This window comes from Podarcis erhardii (assembly GCF_964252035.2).
Source record: "Podarcis erhardii genome assembly, chromosome: 6".
Lineage (NCBI taxonomy): Eukaryota > Metazoa > Chordata > Lepidosauria > Squamata > Lacertidae > Podarcis > Podarcis erhardii.
The window spans coordinates 12,258,259-12,278,925 of record NC_138510.1 but is presented as its reverse complement, the minus strand read 5'-3'; the positions used below and the strand labels follow the sequence as shown (position 1 = coordinate 12,278,925).

The 20,667-nt window shown below is 44.6% G+C and overlaps 1 protein-coding gene across 6 annotated transcripts in view; it reads left to right on the top strand.

Moving 5' to 3' along the window:
* CDH4 (cadherin 4) overlaps positions 1-20,667 on the top strand; it is an 812,930-nt gene that overhangs the window by 2,177 nt on the left and 790,086 nt on the right. For all 6 annotated transcript variants that reach the window (XM_081867610.1, XM_081867611.1, XM_081867616.1 and 3 more), the window contains exon 2: positions 1,652-1,763. In XM_081867610.1, the coding sequence (XP_081723736.1) occupies positions 1,652-1,763 (112 nt within the window). The remainder of the gene's footprint in view (positions 1-1,651; positions 1,764-20,667) is intronic.

The window sequence follows — 20,667 nt, the reverse complement described above, 5'->3', positions numbered from 1 at the left end:
GAAAGCCGCTTTGTAAGGCTTGGCTGTGTAACCCTACCAAGACTCTCTGCTGCAGTGGCCCCACTCTTAGGGCCATTGTAATAAGTGGGTGATTGGAAATCCAAAGCCTATTATCTACTGTCAGACTCTGAAATGCTTCTGAATTGCAGATCTTGCCAGGAGACTGCTGGAGTGCACAGCCGAGTCCCTCTCATGCACTTTCCAGAGACGGTAGCTGGCATTTCTCTCCCAAGCGTGATTTCTCGCCGATATTACATTGGCTTACTTTTTGCTTAGTAAGCTCCTCTGCAAGCCAGGAGACAGACTCTCTGTTCTCTTCGCCCCTTCTCTCCCTCTCTCATCCACATGTCGTGTGGCTTTCTTTCAGTCTTATTTGAAAAGCCACCTCGGCTGAGCCTGCTTCTTTCTGCTACCTATTAAGTCCTCAAAACGCCTAATTTTTCCAGTGATCATGGGGTTGGCCTGGCTTGCTCTCCCACTCCCCCCTCTCTATAGGGTTTAGGCCACTTGGTTTTGTCATCAGCCTGTGCCTTTAATCTGTTTGGGAGAGTCCCTAGAAAAATCTTGCCTGGGGTGGTAGAAAAACAGGGGTGACACCCCACCACCACCACCTTCCCAACCTCATTTTCTATATAGGAATTTGTTTACAAATCACCAGCTAACGAGCCATTCAGCTTCTGTGCCTGCATGTTGGCTGGAGTCTGATTGAGCACATAGATCTGGAAAGCCAAGGCACAAGGAAAATTGATTCTCCCCTCCAAGGCTTGGGCTGGAAACTAGCCTTTTTCTACGACGCTTCGCTCCAGTGTGCAGCTGGAAACAAATCTCTGTCCCTAAAGGGAGGAAGTTACATGGCGTAAGCTATGGGTGTAGCATGCAGGTTAGGGTGTCTAGGTGATGCTCCTAAATTGCCTCGCTGGGGGTGGTCAGAGACAGGCAGAGGCACTGTGTGTATTTCTGTTTCTCTGGGTTACCCTGTGAACCTTTCAGGATTTTGCTTTGCTTTCCAGCTAGGGATGCTTGCATGTGTGCACTCGCTTCCTCCCTCTCCCTCTGCCTGCCTGCCAGGTGGTGATTGCTCAGCAGTTCTGCATTGATTTGTTAAGGGAGGTACAGGCTGGGTATATATGCAGACTTAACAGCATCCTGCTGTAGCTTTAATAGTAACTCTCCAGATCTCGATTGTCCAATGACTAGGGCCAAAGATGGTGATCAGATGGGTTTCTCAAACCTGGGGGGGGGGGGGGAGCTGCTGGCATGCGAGTCCTTAGGCTTGCCAGCCACGGCTTGATTTGTATTGATCTGAGATGTGAGGGTGCCTGTAATCCAACTGGGGAGATTTATTGCTGTGGGCATCACTCAAGCCTCCACTATTCCCAGCAACCTTGCTGAATAATATCCCCCCCCCCCCAAGTCATCTCTCCAGCAAAAGGCTACTGCTATTTTCTGACTGGTGTTTCATTTTCCCCACCCGGCTTGAAACATGTTATCAGTGTAAGACTTGATGAACACTGTTTCTGTTGCTCAGACTTGCCTGTTTGCAGACACTTGCGCGCAGGCTGTGAAACCTCCCCCCCCAACCCTGGAGATTCCCACTAGAAACAACAATACAATTCATAGTGTTCTTTTGCTCTTGTTTTGGACTCTGCAGGCGCCCAATGGGGATCTTACAGTCAGACCCACTTGCAAGCCAGGCTTCTCGGAAGATGATTACACAGCGCTGGTTTCCCAAAACATCATGGAAGGGCAGAAGTTACTCAAAGGTAGGAAGTATAAACTGGCAATGCAGAGGGATAGGTTAAGGAACACTTGTCCCGCTGGAGAGGAAACAGCTGACAGATGTGAAAAGCAGGGACCCCAGACTCAAATGTTTCATCAGCAAAATGAATGGTGAATTGTGGACTTGTGCATTGGTGAGACGAAGACCATATTCTTCTGTTCCATATTGTGTGGCTTGAGTGAAAGGATGTCAGAGTAGTGTGGCACACCAGCCCTTACTTCATGGTTTTGGTTTGTTTTTTAACCTCTACCTGCTGTTGGCAGAAGTATCTGCACCTGTGTCATGTTTTTTAAAATATTGTGGGTGTGCACACCTCTGTACAGAGCATCTTTGCATTTGAGATGTGAAGATCCTTAAACCATCCTTTGCTTGCAATGCTTGATAAAGCAGACATTGTTGTTGGATTATGTGGTAAACAAGCCCACAGACATTCTGTTCTCAAATGTGGCATTCATGTTCATTACTGTCCCACTGACAACATGAAAACACAGCCAGTGAGAAAGTACCAATTAGCTTTACAGTAATTGCAGGATTACAACTGGTGTGTGTGTGTGTGCGCATGCGCGCGTGAATAGAAACTCTTAAAACAGCTTCATAATCCGAAGGAAAATGGCTTATTTGTGAGCATTGTTCCTTTTCCTTTTTGTCCCCTTCCCCTGCCTCTGCCTTTTAAAGTTATTACAATAATTAAACTTTCCTATTTGTGTGGCACAGGAAATGTAGCCTTTAGTTTAGTCCTGTGAGAATCTTAAAAGGCAAACTGGAACACTTCTCTGTACTTCGCTTCCTAATTGCTAATAGGCGCTGTAGATGTCACGCTGCCGCTTCTGCAGTGCCAATCTGATATGGCAGTGAGATGTTGCTGAAGGAAGAGAAGTGAGTTTTGGAGTAAGCAAGAGATGGCAAACACTTTAGCAAAGGAGGCCAACGAAGCTCAATTTGCGATGGGCTGTTTTGTTTCCTTGAGGGTCTGTTGTAATGAGACAGCAAAATGGCACACTGAAACCCAAGAACGTTGTCCTGAATGGTTTCTTTCTGCTTCCAAACCCTTTTATTTTCTGCAAAGATTTCATTCCTCCTGTCTTTCCTGTCCAGAAAAAGGAGAGTGATTATGGTTGTACAGTGTTACATGCAGAGCTGTGTGTGTGTGTGTGTGTGTGTGTGTGTGTGTGTGTGTTGCTCTATAAACTGGCATGGCTGTATTGTAAGAGGACTGTCTGGTAAGTCATGAGTCATTTTTTAAAAATCCTATCTCAGAGGAGTAATTATATTCTGAGAAATATAAATAATATCGTGAGGAAACATCCTATGTGAACCTGAGAAAACAGCTCAAAATCTTAGGTATGTGCAATTTTATTTAAGGACCTGGCTAGGGACCTGGAAGTTTCTCCAGGCTAGGATTACTGAGATGCAGTATGCTAACAAGGGCAGCTATACATTGCAAAATACTTTCCGGTTTTTGATTTCTACCACTTTAATTATTAAATGTAGCAGTTAATACTGAGTTGATTATTTTGGGGTATTGCGCCCTCCCCAAATATCCTGCCACCACTTAATTTTAACTATTACATTTATATCCTACACATAGCTGTCAACGTTTCCCTTTTTAAAAGGGAAATTCCCTTATTCCGAATAGGATTCCTCGCAAGCAAAGGGAAAAGTTGACAGCTGTGATCCCACATTTCCTCTAAGTGGTTTAAAGTGACACACATGGTTCCCTCTCTTCTCATTTTACAACCCCCCTATGAGGTTGGCTAGGCTTGGGAGATGGTGCGTTGCCGAAACCTTCTTGATCTATTGTTTCCTTGAGTAGCTAGTATCTAGCTGCTGCTGCTGCTGCACCCTCTCCAATTCTTTGTCTCCTGGCTACTCTCTTTCTCCTGCTTCCTGACTAGTCGGGTACCATTACTGGGATGGGATGATGTCACAATGATGCATAGCTGCATAGCCAATCAAATCTGATGCCACTGAGGGCAAGTGAAGTTGGCTGGAGAGCAAGGAAGGGCCACACAAGCGGACAACCGTTTTTGCCAGAAGTGTCCCCCCAATCCACACAATTCCTGTGTGACTTGACACTGGCAGAAAGGGGCGAGTCAGTGTTTGGCCGGTTATGTGGACAATAAGCAGTCTAAAGCTCAGTATGTCCTCAAGTGTTGGATTATAACCCTACTGGGAGCTCAGAAAGGAATGGAGGAAGGCCACAGGCTGTGAAAGGCTTCATTTCCTCAGGCTGGAGGTGAAGTGGGAGAGGAATATGGGCCTTCCTCCAAGAATACAGCAGATGTTGGCTGCACAATGCATCTGCTGCTGACTCCTTTAGAAAGGTATATGAGTTCTGAACTTCTTTATTGCTTGACCATAATTTGTAGCTGAGTGTGCACCTTTGCCACTTCAGTGTTATAACCCTTTTATTACACCCTGGGCTTTCAATCCGTTTTGTGCCTTTGCCTTACGTTCAGAAGTCCATTTTAATTTGTTCCCCTCTCTGAACTCGGAATTAATGAACAAAGTTTGAGCTGTTTCGGATTTAACTGACTCGATCCAAGCACTCTGGAGGATGAATTAATGCTGGGTTTGTACAATCAGAGGCAGCAGCAGAAGGGAGTTTCTCAGTTGGCCTGGTGGCTATTCCAGTGTGGTGTAGTGGTTAAGAGCAGTAGACTCGTAATCTGGGGAACCGGGTTTGCTTCCCCGCTCCTCCACATGCAGCTGCTGGGTGACCTTGGGCCAGTCACACTTCTCTGAAGTCTCTCAGCCCCACTCACCTCACAGAGTGTTTGTTGTGGGGGAGGAAGGGAAAGGAGAATGTTAGCCGCTTTGAGACTCCTTCGGGTAGTGATAAAGCGGGATATCAAATCCAAACTCCTTCTCTTCTTCTTCCAGTCGTCCACCACCTGCCTGCAGGTTGATCATTGACTGACTGACAACATGAAGGGTGTGTGGGGAGGGAATAACACATGAAGCTGTCCTATACTGACTTAGGCTATGGTTATAACCATGTCCGCTTAAGTGTCCAATTGGATTCAGTGGGGCTTACTTCCAGGAGATAGCTCAGTTGGTAGAGCAGGAGACTTTTAATCTCAGGGTTAACGGTTTGAGACCCACCTTGAGCAAAAGATTCCTGCATTGCAGGGAGTTGGACTAGATGACCCCCTTGGTCTCTTCCAACTCCACAATTCTGTAATTCTGAAGTGTGATGGGGACTGCAGGCTTAGATGATTAGCCTCTCTAGCCCAGGAATAGGGATTCTGTAGCTCACCGGAAGTTGGTGGATTCCATCCGCCCTCAGCCCCAGACAGCATAGCCATTGATGAAGGGAGTTCTAGGTCAAATATGTAGATAGCCACTGATCCCTGATCTAGCCCACTCTCAGGCAGGGGCCTTATTCTGCTCTCTTTAAATGGAGACTAGTCTGGATTTGGGTCTGTCTGTATGCAAAGCACCTGCTACTCCATTGAGCTATATCTTCCAAATCGTAAAATGTTCCTTGCTCAGTTCAGGTGAAGTGGGCCTTCTTTGCAGCAGGTAACCAGACAAGTGGCTTCACACATGCTTTGAGTTAACATTGTATCCCTGATCCAATGGGATCATCGTGGTTTGTATGCATTTGCTCCCAGGCTGCTTCTTCCCCTTGTTTTGCTATCTTTCTCTGAGTGACAGTGTTTTTCCTAATGTTTATCTTGCCTCTTCATCTTTGCAGACAATGTAATTGGCCTGTTCTTTTGGAAGGGGATTTATGACAATTGGGTGTTTGATGCATTGTGTTGTGTTGTTGCTGGCTGGACAATAGAGATGGAACAGAAGGTCTGGGGAAGGCAGTTCAAAGGCAGTGCCAGCTGAGGCTGCAGAGAAGCTGCCATGTAATTATAACATCAGCTGATTGTGATCTTTAAATAAATAGAAAATTATATCACAATAAGCCATTTAAGCACTTCCTGTGAATGAGCAATTTCCATCAATGATTGTTTCTCCTGATCATGTTGAAACTCCCTTGAGTTGATGCTGGGAGTAGATTATGAGTCTTCAGAGGGTATGTTTCCAGAGCAGCAACCATGCTAGTCTGCTGCCACAAAATCGACCCTTTTGTGGTATCCTAAACTTTCATGAACTTACTTCATCAGATGCCGAGGATCTTGTGCATGTCTACATGATCTTATTGGGCAGGGCTTTTATTTCCCATTCTGACTTTTTGCCCCAGGATGCTTTAGTGGAATATGTTAAATGTATTCAAATTTCATTCAGTCAATGAAAAGTTTCAGTGATTTCTGTCTGAATTCATATCAAGAGAAGTGGTTTCTGGGGAGATTTATTTTTAAAGGGGATTTTATATATATATATATATATATATATATATATATATATATATATATATATATTGGCAGAGGGCAAGCTAGCTATTTATTACAAAAAAATCTTCTTGCTGGCATCCCAAGGAAGAAACCAAAAATCATTGAAATACTTGAAACAACCAACCAACCAAGCAAAAAACCCCAACTAGCATCTTTTTTTGAAAAGCAAGCAAACATTGGAAAACATGCTTTAACTTTGTGCCTAAGCAAAAGCAAGCAGAGAGGGTCTTTGTGGGTCTCCGTCAGGATGTTTTTCAAACACTGTTGTGCCACTTAACTGCTCCAGCAATCTTATAGCCTGAAGGCGTTTTGTGACACCAGGAGCAAGCAGTTGCCCGTTGTCCTTAAGACATAGAATGGTTTTGTTAGGGAATCTTCCTCTGTACAAAGGCAAAGTGGTCCAGTGGCCCAATCTGGACACAGATGTGTCATGCCCCATGCCTCTTGAATTCAACAATGGCATGAAGCATCCCATGGACATGCCATACCTCATGGTCTTGACTGAGTTTCTTCCTTTTCGATATTTTCTAGCATTTCAGAGCTAACGCAGAGCTTACACATGAGCCTTGATAAATGGTGAATAAGCAGATGACTATCACTTTGGATAGCAAGCTGAGGTTGTGCAGGTCACCAGGTTTGCATCCAGAGTGGAGCCATTGAGACACCAGCAGAAAGTATTGTCCTGCTTGCAGGAACCCTGAGGTTTGCAGAAGCACTTAATACCTTCAAAAGCAGAAGCCAACCAGGAAAAAAAACCCCCACACAACTTTTTTTGGGAGATGGTGATGCTTCAGAGAACTGGAAGTCCCTCTTATATTGAATAGGATATATAATGATATATATCTATATAATGATGATTCTAAGTGGCATCACTTATATTGAATAGGAAGAATCACAAGATCTGCAACATAAATGTCGTACTGCACATGCAAGGGGGGGAGGGAAATGAACCAGAGCAAGATGAGCAATATATCTGAGCATAATATGATAAATGGTGCAATAATGAGAATGGACACAATCCAGTGGGAAGATACCCAGGCAAGTCCCATTAAAATTAGCTTGAGCTGTGAAAGAGCCAGCTCTTCTACAGAGGATGGCCAAGAAAAAGAAAAGAACAACTTGCCAATAAGCTAACATAAGACTAGATAGCAGAAGGAAATTTCTCAAGAGTCCAGAGTTTCTTGGTGCACATACACATTCAAAGCAGTTTGATAACATGGGCTGTCCTTGTTCTCCATAGTATGATTTCTCGCACTTCGTGAAAATCCTGGTGGTCATATTTGAAGCTTTCAGCTACAAACGCAGTGCTTGGATCTGATGCATTTGAGATCCATGCTTCTTTTGGCCTTTCCTTCAGAACGACTCTGTTGCTGGCTGAAGCTTAAAATGATGTCAAAATGTCACTGCAGCAGCCAGTAACAAGCTCCACTGAAGAGTGGTTACTATGCCCTTGCCAGGTAGTCCCATTCATTTCAAAAGGTCTTGACCTTGGAGAACTCTGACTGGACTATCCTCATTGTTTGCTTATGGAACATATTCTGCTACTGGGAAGCAAGTAGCAATTTTATCAATGGAACTCCTTGTGATCTATCTTAAAAATGTAATTATTTTGTTTGCCAATAGACGAGAAATCTGTTTTGCACCTTTTGGAATTCGTATGCTGAAATACATGTTGCTGTTTATCATTGTGAAACAAATATCTCTAATTTGTATAACAACTGGGATAAATCTGTTACTTTAAAAATACTCTCCCCCCACATACACATTCTCTTCCTTGCTTATGAATTGAGTTAATTATCCAAGGATACATTTCATTTTAGGGGACGCAGGTGGCGCTGTGGGTTAAACCACAGAGCCTAGGACTTCCCGATCAGAAGGTTGGCAGTTCGAATCCCTGTGACGGGGTGAGCTCCCGTTGCTCGGTCTCAGCTCCTGCCAACCTAGCAGTTCGAAAGCACGTCAAGGTGCAAGTAGATAAATAGGAACCACTCCGACGGGAAGGTAAACAGTGTTTCCATGCACTCCTCTGGTTCACCGGAAGCAGCTTAGTCATGCTGGCCACATGACCCAGAAGCTGTCTGCGGACGAACGCCGGCTCCCTTGGCCCATAGAGCGAGATGAGCGCCGCAGCCCCAGACTCGGTCACGACTGGACCTAATGGTCAGGAGTCCCTTTACCTTTACCTTTAAATTTCATTTTATTTCCTGACACTTCGTATAAATACATTTCTCTTTCTTTCCATCCGTGTGACATTCCCTCTGTTTTTCCTATGTGGCTGCGAGGTGACGATCAGAAAGTTTTGCCTGCATTTCAACTAAACTATGGTCTGTACCTGGTTAGACCTTTCCATGGTTTTGTGAAGCAAGCCAGTGTCGGTTTGAAGTTTGCCTTGTTTCTTTTAAACATAAGACCAACCAGAGCTTTTTCTGGGTTTCTGGTATCAGAAGACTAGTCACTCATGGAAACAGGATGACCACTGTGATTCAATATGGCAGTGCTTTTGTTCTTAGGCTAAAAAGGTCTCCAAACAGGTTTTGTATATGTGTTTATCAATTGGTACCTCTGCATGCTTGTTGCTCAATATCCTTTTTGTGTACATGACCCAAAGGGTCTAGATAGGCTTTTCAAGTAGTATGGTTATTTGTTGTCCCTGACTTGGAATTTCGTACAAAGCTCACATATTTGAAATGTCCCCACTCCTCTGGTGGTACTGTGAACTGCAAGTTTACTACCAGAAACGTGACCACAAGTATTTTTGTGTGGGGAGAGGAACAGAGCTCAGTGTCAGTGTGTTGGCCTTGCATGGACTAGGTTCAAGGCTCAACTGCGGTCATCTCCAGCTTAGAAGGACCAGCTATCAGGTGATATAACCTGAGATTCTGGAGTGCTGCTGGCAGTCAGAGTGCTTAGAAGACAGTTTCTTATATTCCTACGCAGGTATGGTGCTGAGTCCACAAAGGAGCTACCGGTACATGGGTGCTGGTGTTTTAAGGGTACATTTGAAGTTATCGCTTGAGATCAAAATTAGGACAGATGCCTCAGCTGCTAGTAGTTGCTACGGGAATAAGAAGTGCCCTTTTTGGCTTCTTTTTCATCCTCCTCCTGAGAGCATAAGAGATGCTGGATCAGACCAAAGGCTCATCTACACCAGTGCTCTGTTCTCACAGTGGCCAACCAGATGTTCCTGGGATGGCTGCAAACAGGCTATGAGCACACTAGCACTCTCCCCACCTGCGATTACTAACAACTGGTATTTAGAGGCATATTGCTTCCCAGTAGGTGGCTGTCAATACCTCCCAGCTCCCTGCCTGCACCACTTAGTGGAACTCTCTGCAGAAATTGTGCTGACTTCATAGATAAGGAGGGGCAGGGATGGAGGACATCCCTGTGTGATGGATGAGCAGGTTCTTTGCATGTGAATTCTATTTAATGATCTGCCTGAAGGGGTCAGAAAACATAACACTGGGATGCCAGTCTCTGAGGGGAGTGTAATGGCTGCATGACCTCTGATATTTATCTTGGGATAACTCAATGGAAGGAAGGTAGCTCTGTTGGATCCTGGGTGGCTAACCTTTTAGCCCTCCATCTGTTGTTGGACTTGAGCTCCCATAACCCCCAGCCAAGCTGTAGTCCAGCAACATATGGATGGACACATGTTAGCTACCCTTGCTTTAGAACCTCAAGGAAAGATGTAGAATGAAGAAATGAAATTGCAGTAGGCACTTGTCTCGTTGCCACCATCAGCGCAGCAAGGAGGAAGTTGTGTTCTGATGTGCTGAGCTGTTTAGCAATAATCCGAAGGCAGGCTTTATCTTGTGGTTACAGTGAAGTCTGGGCTACATCCCAGACTTTCTGCTTGTGGGCTCCATCCTATGTGAAGGTTGAGCCATGCACAGCTTAAGAGCCAGGAGAGCAAGAGTCGAAGAGAAAGATGGTTGTGTGGCCAGCCCTTTTATCTGGTCAGCTAGGGTCACACCCATCTACCTGGTCACACACAGGAGGAGGAGGAAGCTCCAGAGAAGGTATGACAGGAAGTCCTCCCTGTCTGGAGCCACATTCCTCTGTGTGTCCATTCTAGGCAACAGGAAAAGGTTGTACCTGACTGCTCCAGTAATAATATATCCCACAGATATCACAGGGTGAGAGGCTGTGAGAAGAGGGGTGAGCCCAGGTGAGATCTGGGAGGACACATCTTCCTACATAGGGGATGGAAGTTAAGCCATGAGGGAGGATCTTGTAGTTTCTTTTTCTGAATCTTTCTTCTCTTTATTTCCTGCAGATTAGCTTGTTTCTTTTATTGTATTGTGAAAACTTCATTATTATTATTTTAAGCCATCCAAATCGGTGGCCGTCACTGTAGGAACAATTTCCTTAGTTTCAAAGATGTGCTGCGTTAAAATGGTTTGCCATTGTCTTGACAATTGCTTGTGCCTCCTTTTGGAAAGGAGATCTAAATCACATGCTTGGAACTTCTGATAATAAAGCAGATGTGACTCATTCTTGAGGTTCTCTTGTTTGGCGTGTGTGTGTGTGTGTGTGTGTGTGTGTGTGTGTGTGTGTGTTGGAACTGAATCAGCATTCCAGTGCTCAGCTGTGTGTCATTCTTCAGGTCCCCGGACTGGCATGACTCCTCCTTCCATTGCATCTAGATTAGAAAGGGGGGGAAGGCACAGGCTTCCTGGTTGGAATTCAGTTAAACAGATAATGACTACTTTGTAATTGAGTTATTCCAATGGAAATGGCTTAGCCTTAATTTGACAACAAAAGCTTTCACAGAGTCATTGTTTTATTATAAGTACGCCATAAGCTATTAACTACTACTTTGTGGTTCATCTTCTTTGCCTGACTCAGCTCTCTTAACATCCTCCAAAACATTGGGAATCCAGCAGGCACCCATTTGTTACACAGTAATTAACTTGTTTATGATGAATGGATGGAGGAAATGCCATGGCATTTTGCTTTATGTCTCACTGAAATAAAATAAAAAAAACCCAGTGTTTGCATTCTCCCCAAATTCCATGCTAATTAGGCTTCAAATAGTTTCCCCCAATAGGGTAGCAAATCCAGCAGGTTGCAAACCATGGCACGGGCCACGTCTTAATGTGGACATACTTAGCTGAAACTGATTTGCAGAACTATTGGCATTCTGTGTTGCTATTTTTTGCCGTGTGTTTCTTTTATTATTGCTCCGTTATTTGTTCGTTCCCTCGATATATCACGTCGTCGTCTTCTTTTGTTGTTTAGCAGGATAATAAACTTATGCTCATGATCACTGGTGCATGGAAATGTATGAAATAAGATGGTTTAAAGCTGTTTTCTTTAGGCTAACATTGAACAGACGTGTATGTGAGTGTGTGTGTGTGGGAGAAATTCTGCATTGTAGCAGAGGACAATTACTTCGCTGGTATCTCTTTCTCTGCTTTGTTTAATTATTAATGTTAACTTAAACTGGTGAGAACAGCCTGCCGCAGGCTAGGGAGGGTGCTGGCTGGGGAGCGAAGAGAAAGAGAAAATGCGGTCGATGAAAGGTTGGGCGAAAGCGCTTGGTGATGCAAGAGAAACGTGGAGGTCAGGGACTTGGAATGGTCATACGCTGACTTTACAGTGGGGATTGAAATTTGGCAAAGGGGAGAGGGAATTTGTGGCTCTTCCTGGTTTAAGTGGTAAAAAAAGATTTTTTAAAAAATAAATAAATAAACCCGGGTTGTCAAATATAAGTAAGAATTAATTTCAGGCTAACTCCTGTATTTAGACCGAAGCACGGTGCCTAGCGATGCTTGTTCGTCTTTTCGGTTTGGGTTTGTACCCAGATCACATCGCTGTAATTCCTGAACACCTGCCTTCCGTGCATTAAATAACATGATTAGCAGCTGTCACTTGTGGTTCTCTCAAGAGCTCCGAGAAGGGAGGTTGAGCAATTGAGAGTAGAAGGTGGTATTTAATTATGCTGTCTCATTGTGTTTGCCAGCACCTGTTTTATGCTATTAACTGTTTAAAAACCTTGGTGGCTCTTGTCTCCCCATTTCCCCCATGCAGCTTTAAGAAAGTCACTTTGACTAGTTTGCTCATTGGTTAGCATTTCTTAGCCAGAGAACAGGGATGAGGGATGTTTCTCAGCCTGAAGGCTATGCTTACTCATGGAAAACCATCTGGGAACAATGTGTCCATAGCGGGTGAGTCCCCACATGGTGTTGGACTGAAATTCCCATCATCTCCAGCCAGTTTAGCCCATGAACAGGGAAAGATGAGAGTTTTAGTCCTGCAACATCTGACGACTCAAGGTTAAAGAATGCCATTTTCATCTACAACAGAAGGGAGGTTCCTATGTTTGCCTTATCCCTGATATATGGTTACTGCTTAGATGACTCTGATGGCCATGCCTGGAGATGTTTTTATCTCTCCAGACCATGGGTAGGCAACCTAAGGCCTGGGGGCTGGATCTGGCCCAATCGCCTTCTAAATCTGGGCCGCAGATGGTTGGGGAATAAGCATGTTTTTACACAAGTAGAATATGTGCTTTTATTTAAAATGCATCTCTGGTTTATTTGTGGGGCATAGGAATTCATTCATTTTCTTCTTCAAAATATAGTCCGGCCCCCAACAAGGTCTGAGGGACAGTGGACCGGCCCCCTGCTGAAAGAGTTTGCTGACCCCTGCTCCAGACCATTCTAATGAGCATTCAAAATTTTCCAGGCACCAGGTGCATTTTTTACCTGGCTCTCAGCCACTTGAGACCAAGTGAAGATGCCCGGGTGCTGGGATGGTGCCTGATAGCTCCACCATCTGGAGCTTCAGGCCTGGGGATCCTTGGATCTTGATTGTGTTCACACACTAGCAACATACCCCGTGGAATTCTAGCCATGATATTTTATCTGCACAATCAGAATGAATTTCGGAAACAAAAAGTCATATGGAAAAATTCAGCTTTTGAGCTGTCTGACCCCCAAATGGAAACTAAGTATTCTGTTTTGGCATCTGTAACCTGGATTTCAGGAGCCATTTGGTGCCTAGTAAAAGGTAAAGGGACCCCTGACCATTAGGTCCAGTCGTGGCCGACTCTGGGGTTGCAGCGCTCATCTCACTTTATTGGCTGAGGGAGCCGGCGTACAGCTTCCGGGTCATGTGTCCAGCATGACTAAGCCACTTCTGGCGAACCAGAACAGTGCACGGAAATGCCATTTACCTTCCCGCTGGAGCGGTACCTATTTATCTACTTGCACTTTGACGTGCTTTCAAACCGCTAGGTTGGCAGGAGCAGGGACCAAGCAACTGGAGCTCACCCCGTCACGGGGATTTGAACCGCCAACCTACTGATCGGCAAGTCCTAGGCTCTGTGGTTTAACCCACAGCACCACCCATGTCCCATTTGGTGCCTAGCTTATATATATATAGAGAGAGAGAGAGAGAGAGAGAGTGTGTTTCTAAGACTGAATCTAATGTCCACCGAATAATGGCTTGTGTGTGTGTTTCAAAGCTCAGCCACAGTTAAGTACTGTCCCTTCTGTGGTGCCCTTTTCTCAGGCCTGGAACCGGCTGACTCATCCAGGCTGACTTGAACTCTCCGCTTGAAGATCTTTGGCCTTGAAGATTTAGCTTAATTAGCAATGTCAAGCCCCAGTTGGAGGGGGTGGGAGGGAGAGGGGAAATGCATATATTGCCCAGGCTTTGAAGTGTGAGATGTTTAATGCTTGCCTTCTGATTGCAACACACGCTGCTTTGGGTTCAGCTGCCATGCAAGCTATTTTCTGCATGCTGTAGCAACAACAGCTACCAGATCCTTTCCACGCATTGTCTCGACTCATGAAGCTGACTATGGTGCCTCCCCAGGGATGTCGCAAACCTCCTTTGTTTGGTTGCTTACCTGGAACCAGGTAAATAGGAGTCTTTAAAAGTACCCAGAAAGCCACACTATGGGGCTGGATGCTTGGTGCATATGCAACTGTGTCTTGTAGTCAAATTGGTCATACAGTGGTACCTTGGGTTACGTATTTAATTCATTCTGGAGGTCTGTTCTTAACCTGAAACTGTTCTTAACCTGAAGCACCACTTTAGCTAATGGGGCCTCCCGCTGCTGCCGCGCTGTCGGAGCATGATTTCTCATCCTGAAGCAAAATTCTTAACCCGAGGTACTATTTCTGGGTTAGCAGAGTATGTAACCTGAAGCGTATGTAACCTGAGGTACCACTGTATTGGTATTCTGTCACCTCCACTGATGATGGTGCAGGATATAGGCTAACTTCTCAATACTTAAGACTTCCTGGATATTTTTCTTGTTCAGCTTGAGTTAATTGTATGCTCTGGGTGTTTTGGTATTCTTACCCCCCACTCCTGATGTGAGTTTGTAATGGCATCTACATGCTTTGTGTTATGCTGGAATTGAGCAAGGTTATCTCTGAAAAGAGGAAGGTGCATGCCAGGTTTGGCTTGGGTTATGCAGGGTGGCAAGCTCTGGTGTTCTAGCAAAATTCCTGGGTTATGAGCTAGTCAGTGGGACCTTCTTTCACTCCAGTGTAGTATGTTTTGGGTGTAGCTAGAGAGATCATGGAGCTCCCAGCCTATAATCACATTGTTTGCTAAGCGATTCCGAATGAGAGAGAATCTGCAGACCACACACAACACGGCAAATATAGCAGCTGAGTCAAAGCAATGTACCTGAAAAGTGGGACCCACAAACCTCAGTCAGAATATTTTAATGCTTTGCTTGTTGCACAGAAAAGGGGGGTCCAAAGTGAGGGGAATGGCACAATCTGTGCTGCTAATTCCAGATCCTGGGTGTGTGATCCTTAAGTCCCACGCAGCCACATGGTCAAACTGAATAGTGATGGCAAAGTTGCCTGGGTGCTGGATTTACAGTTATTTATCTCTCTCTCTCCGCATTGGTGTGGAAGAGATGCTGAACTCCTTGGCATATCTGGCCAAACTTTTATATCACTTGGCTGGCTGTGTGTATGAAATAATAAGCCAGCTGGGACTGTCAGCATCCATGATGCTTGAGAGAATAAGAGGACGAGGTCCCTGCCCCTGATGGTGAGCTAGGTCAGTCTTCTGTAAATTGCAGCATTCAACAGCAACAAAAACACTAGATAATGAGCGGAAAGTTAATTCCATTGATTTGATGAGGGCTACTCCAGGGAAAACATAGTTGACTACCACCCAGTGTTTGCTATTGTGAAAGAAATACAGTTTCTGTGACTATCTTGGATGTGAGTCCTGGAAGGCCCACTCTCTGCCTTGCTGGACTTTTCCCACCTGGCCTGGGAGGGTGGGGCCTGGACTGACTCCAGCTACAAAAGCTGTGGCTGCTGAACAGATTCCTGGGCTGAGAGATTGTTGAGGGGGGTTGTTGTAGTTTTCTTTCTTTTTTTTTTTAGTGATATTAATATTTTTGTATCTTCATTTTTAGGTTTTATGGTTTATGTGGAAATTGTCCAGTTTGGTTGTGTGCTTTTTGATGTGTTTTATTTATTGTTTATGACTACGTTTGTAATTATGTAAATCTTTTCATGTTGGGAGCTGCCTTGAGCATGCTTTTAACTATGGAAGGGGACAAATGCAGGGATAATAATTAGGCTCTGAGCAGGCACCAACACTGTGGCCTCAGCAGCCTGGTCTGATGAATGCTGACCAAACGGGAAGCAGGGCAGGCAATCGCCTTGGAAAATGCCTCAGGAATTAAGAATAGGCCGAGTTTAAATTGCGAAGTATGGACACAAACTGCAGTTTGGCTATGAGTGGAGGCCATTTATGTTCGTATATTTCCTTGGATGCAGGGAGCTGTGCCTGGCTTCTCTTGATTTTTCCTTAAATTGGCTTTGAATTTATGGAGGTTAAAGGCTACTAGGCATGATGGCTGCGTTCTCCCTCTATCGTTGGAGGCAGTAAGCCTCTGAATTCCAGTTGCTTCACAAATGGGGAGAGGGCAGCTGTGCTGAGGTCTTGCTTGCAAGCTTCCCCCAAGCATCTTTCTTGGGGTAGCTCACTTGGTAGAGCATGAGACTCATAATATTAGGGCTGTGGGTTCAAGCTCCACATTGGGCAAAACATCCCCGCATTGCAGTGGGTTGGACTAGATGACCCCATGGTCCCAACCCTGCAATTCTATGATTCTATCTGGTGGTTGGGCCTTTTGCTTAATCCAGCTGGGCTCTTCTTATATTCTTCATTGTCTCCCTCTCTCTCTCACTCTCTCTGCAGGAGCCTTTCACTATCAGTCGCCTCTCTGTTCAATAATAATTGATATGGGCTAGAGCTCAAGTATTCCATAAACTGAGCCATGTTTAACATTTAAAAGACTTTACTTCTTAGCGGAGTCCCTTGACCGTAACCTTCTCTTCCGAGGGGCTCAGATTAATTGCTTTTTATCAGAGGCTATTCTAGAGATCTGTCTATTGCCGGAGAGAAATTGCAAACATGTTGCTGTTGAAGCCATTTACTACCCTGTGATTCTTCCTGAACCCTCATTCACATTAATATCTGATTTTAACTTTTTTTAAACAAATGCATTGAACTGAAACTGTTCCTAAGTAATGCAGAATTTTGAGACCTAGCTCTCATTAGTGATGTAAGGATCTGTCAATTTCAGTTTCAATTATTTTCATGACCTCCCAGTCTTTAGTTTAATTTGCAACATTTCTGCATCAGTTTGCATTAAAAAAATTTCACTTCCTTGCTTTTTGGCGTTCATTTATCCTGTGACAAATAATATTGTTATATGCAATTTGGCCTCAAATAACATTTTTTTTTGCAATCAATTTTCCTAATACCATGGTTGTTTCTTAAAAGAGCATTATCACACCCCTGCGGAGGGGAATTGCACCAGGGAACTCTGAGAAGTGTGAATTCTGAAGGATAGTTGAGTTTTGGTTCATGTACCACTTTGCCGATCGTAGTCGGCGGTTCGAATCCCCGCGGCGGGGTGAGCTCCCGTCGTTCGGTCCCAGCTCCTGCCCACCTAGCAGTTCGAAAGCACCCCTAAGTGCAAGTAGATAAATAGGTACCGCTTTATAGCGGGAAGGTAAACGGCGTTTCTGTGCGCTGCGCTGGTGCTGGCTCGCCAGAGCAGCTTCATCACGCTGGCCACGTGACCCAGAAGTGTCTTCGGACAGCGCTGGCTCCCGGCCTCTTAAGCGAGATGAGCACACAACCCCAGAGTCGGTCACGACTTTCCTGTATGGGCAGGGGTACCTTTACCTTTACTTTACCACTTTGGAAAGTACCAATCTGCTAGGTTCTCAAATGCATCCCCTTGAACATTTCTCCATTGAAAATAGAGACTTCCTATTCCATAATAATGGTAATAATGTTATTATCTGTGCCCTGCCCATCTGACTGGGTTTTCCTAGCCACTCTGGGTAGGTTCCAGGGTATATAAAAACATAACAAAACATGAAATGTTCAAAAAACTTCTCTATACAGGGCTGCCTTCAGATGTCTTCTGAAGGTTGTATAGTTGCTTATCTTGGCTCGGGGATTGCATAACTCCATACGCTCTAGCATTTCCCTGATGAAAATAGGGACATTCCAGGATCAAATCAGAAACCGGGATGGCTTCTGTAAATCCAGGACTGTCCCTGGAATATAGGGACACTTGAAGGATCTGCAAATGCACCCAAGACCTCTCTGTTCTTGATTATCTTCGGGGTAGTAAACCTGTCTCTGAACAGTACTGCTTGAGGCTGTTGGAGGTGAGGACTCTCAAACTGAAGGCTGCTTTCTATGAAAACAAATTAATCCCTGCACATAAATGGCTAGCATGTCAGGGACCTTCTGTGCAAGGAATTTTGCTGAACAAAGGAGTGTTCAGTCGCACACTTTATTGAAGTCTGAAGTGGTACAGTTCTCATTGGGAATGCTAGGCCAAAGTTTCATAACCCAGGACACAATGAAAGGGATGTGGAAAAGATGAAGCTACAACATCACCTTCACTGTGAGAAACTGCATTTTTACTCTGTAGGCATCTTTTATTCTGCTTTTATGCTGCCTAATATGATAAGCAGTTTTACCCAAATACAGTAAAAATACAAGAGGAATTCAGTAAAACATCTTTAAAAATAAAAGGAAAACACTTCTGTGTAACCCAAATAAAACCAGGCAATGCACAAAACAAAAAAAATAAGGGTTGTATCCGCTGTTGGTCATACATACTTAGAGTAGACCTGTTGAAATGCATGAACATTACTAATTTAGGTACATACATTTCAATGGCTCTGCTCTGTGGAGAACTTAGTTGGAGGCAAGCCAAGGAACTGCAAGAAAGCTTTGGTAAGTGTATTGTTATACATTTGAGGTAACAGAGTTTAGGGGTGCAAAGGCCCCCATAACTGCTAGAGTTAGTGAATGTTAGAAATTAGTAAAACCGTAGCACCTAGATAACATTTGGGATATTGAAGGGAAAATGCAGGCTGCAGACATTCTCGTGAAGTGTGCCAAGCAGGGAAATTACTGGGTTTAGCCTATGCAAACTAGCCTGGTCAGGCTTGTTGAGGTCAAGCCATTATGAAACCATGCCCAGTTACCAACACATTAAAGAAAAATCCTTGGGTCTCTGCAGAACAGGTGTTTGTTGCCAGGGTTACAGAGGAGGGGGGCATGGTGTCACACAGGAAAAAGTGTCCATTTTAAAACAGAGGTTTGGAGAAGATGGGGGACCACTGAGCAAATATTGTTGGGAAGGAGAAAGCAGGTGCTTGAACTCCAGGCAGAACCCACGCAGGGCAGAACCATCTTGGCAGGCTGGGGCAGAGGCACAGAGATGGCATGCAGGATGCCCTGGACTCTGCCACTGTTCTGCTGTGAAGAGCAAGCCCCTTTGGGGATGTAATGCTGTGAACTCTCTTCCTCCGTCTACCATGGGTAGGCAAACAAAGGCCCGGGGGCCAGATCCGGCCCAATCGCCTTCTAAATCTGGCCTGCATCTCTGGGTTATTTGTGGAGCATAGGAATTCATTCATTCCCCCCCTTCCAAAATGTAGTCCGGCGCCCCACAAGGTCTGAGGGACAGTGGACCAGCCCCCTGCTGAAAAAGTTTGCTGACCCCTGATCTAGACCCAGGTATATATAGGTCTTAAATAAAGCCTATATCTTAAAACACTACAGTCTCTGGTGTGCTTGAATTCCTAATGGAAACACGACTCTGGGTAAGTGACTGGAACCCTCTGAAATCTTGCTAGAAGAAGAGTTTGGATTTGATATCCTACTTTATCACTACCCGAAGGAGTCTCAAAGCAGCTAACATTCACCTTTCCCTTCCTCCCCCACAACAAACACTCTGTGAGGTGAGTAGGGCTGAGAGACTTCAGAGAAGTGTGACTAGCCCAAGGTCACCCAGAAGCTGCAGGTGGAGGAGCGGGGACACGAACCTGATTCACCAAATTACGAGTCTACCGCTCTTAACCACTACACCACACTGGTTCTCAGCAGAGATTGTGGATGGTGCACAACCTTTGCAACAGTATGTTTTTAAGAGGTATTGAAAGGTTATTTGACTTGCAGTGGGTGACATTCCAGGGTATGGGTGCCTCTGTTGAAAACAGGCTAATGGACTTCGTGAACCATTTTTTCCTGGTTCTGTTTTGTCCTGTTATGTAAGGACTGTAGAAATATGATTTCCTCTGTGCCAGATGCACACAGACAGTACCATTCCCCCCTCTTTGTTACACAAATCCTTAGAAGCAGCACAGGAATGAATCTGTGCTTGTCTAAAAGGACTGACAGCTCTATTGATGGATCATGTGGTTTCTGAACCTTTTGTCCCAATATGCTGGGTACAACCCTTTCATCAGGTGTAAGTGTAGCTGCAGTAAAGGAGGCCAAAAAAAGAAAGAAAACAGAATACCAAGTGGTGAATTTGCAGGAAGTCTGTGTCTAGATCAAATACCTCTTAGTAAGAGCCATAATACCTTCCTGTTTGTGCAAAGCGGTGATGAATGCTGGTGAGTAGATCTTACTTGTTGAAATTTCAGTAGGGAAACTTTTGAACATGTAGTAACGATTGTATACAAGATCGAGAGTCTTCCTACCTGCCAAAAAATGCTTGTATAATAGAGTTCCATTATCCTTTCAAAAGAGTGAGAATTTTTGAGTCTATTTCCAGGAGTTATGGGTAAGTTGTCTTCTGCTGTTTCAGCAATAGGTTAGGTTTGCTACCTTCCATCAGAGAGGGTACTTAGAAGGTCATCTTGTCCATTCTGTTGCTACAGTTTTGTCTAGTCTTGCATCCACCCCAGTTTCCCAATTTCAGATGCATTGATACTATACTCTATGCTGAAATGTCCAAATGAGTCTTTGATCTTTGCAACAAACTTACTATCCTCTCCAGTCACATCCATTGAAAACCACTGGAAGTATCTGGGGAACGCTGAACAATAAGTTTTGAAATGAAAAGATGTTAGAATGCATAAATAAAATGATGATTTTTGGGGGGCGTGGGGTGGGGTGGAAAATCTTTCAGTACATCAATAGAGCATTACAAAACTTCTGGAGGGAAATTCCACCCGATATCACTGATCCAGTGATGGGGAGCTTGGAGGGAGGGTGTGT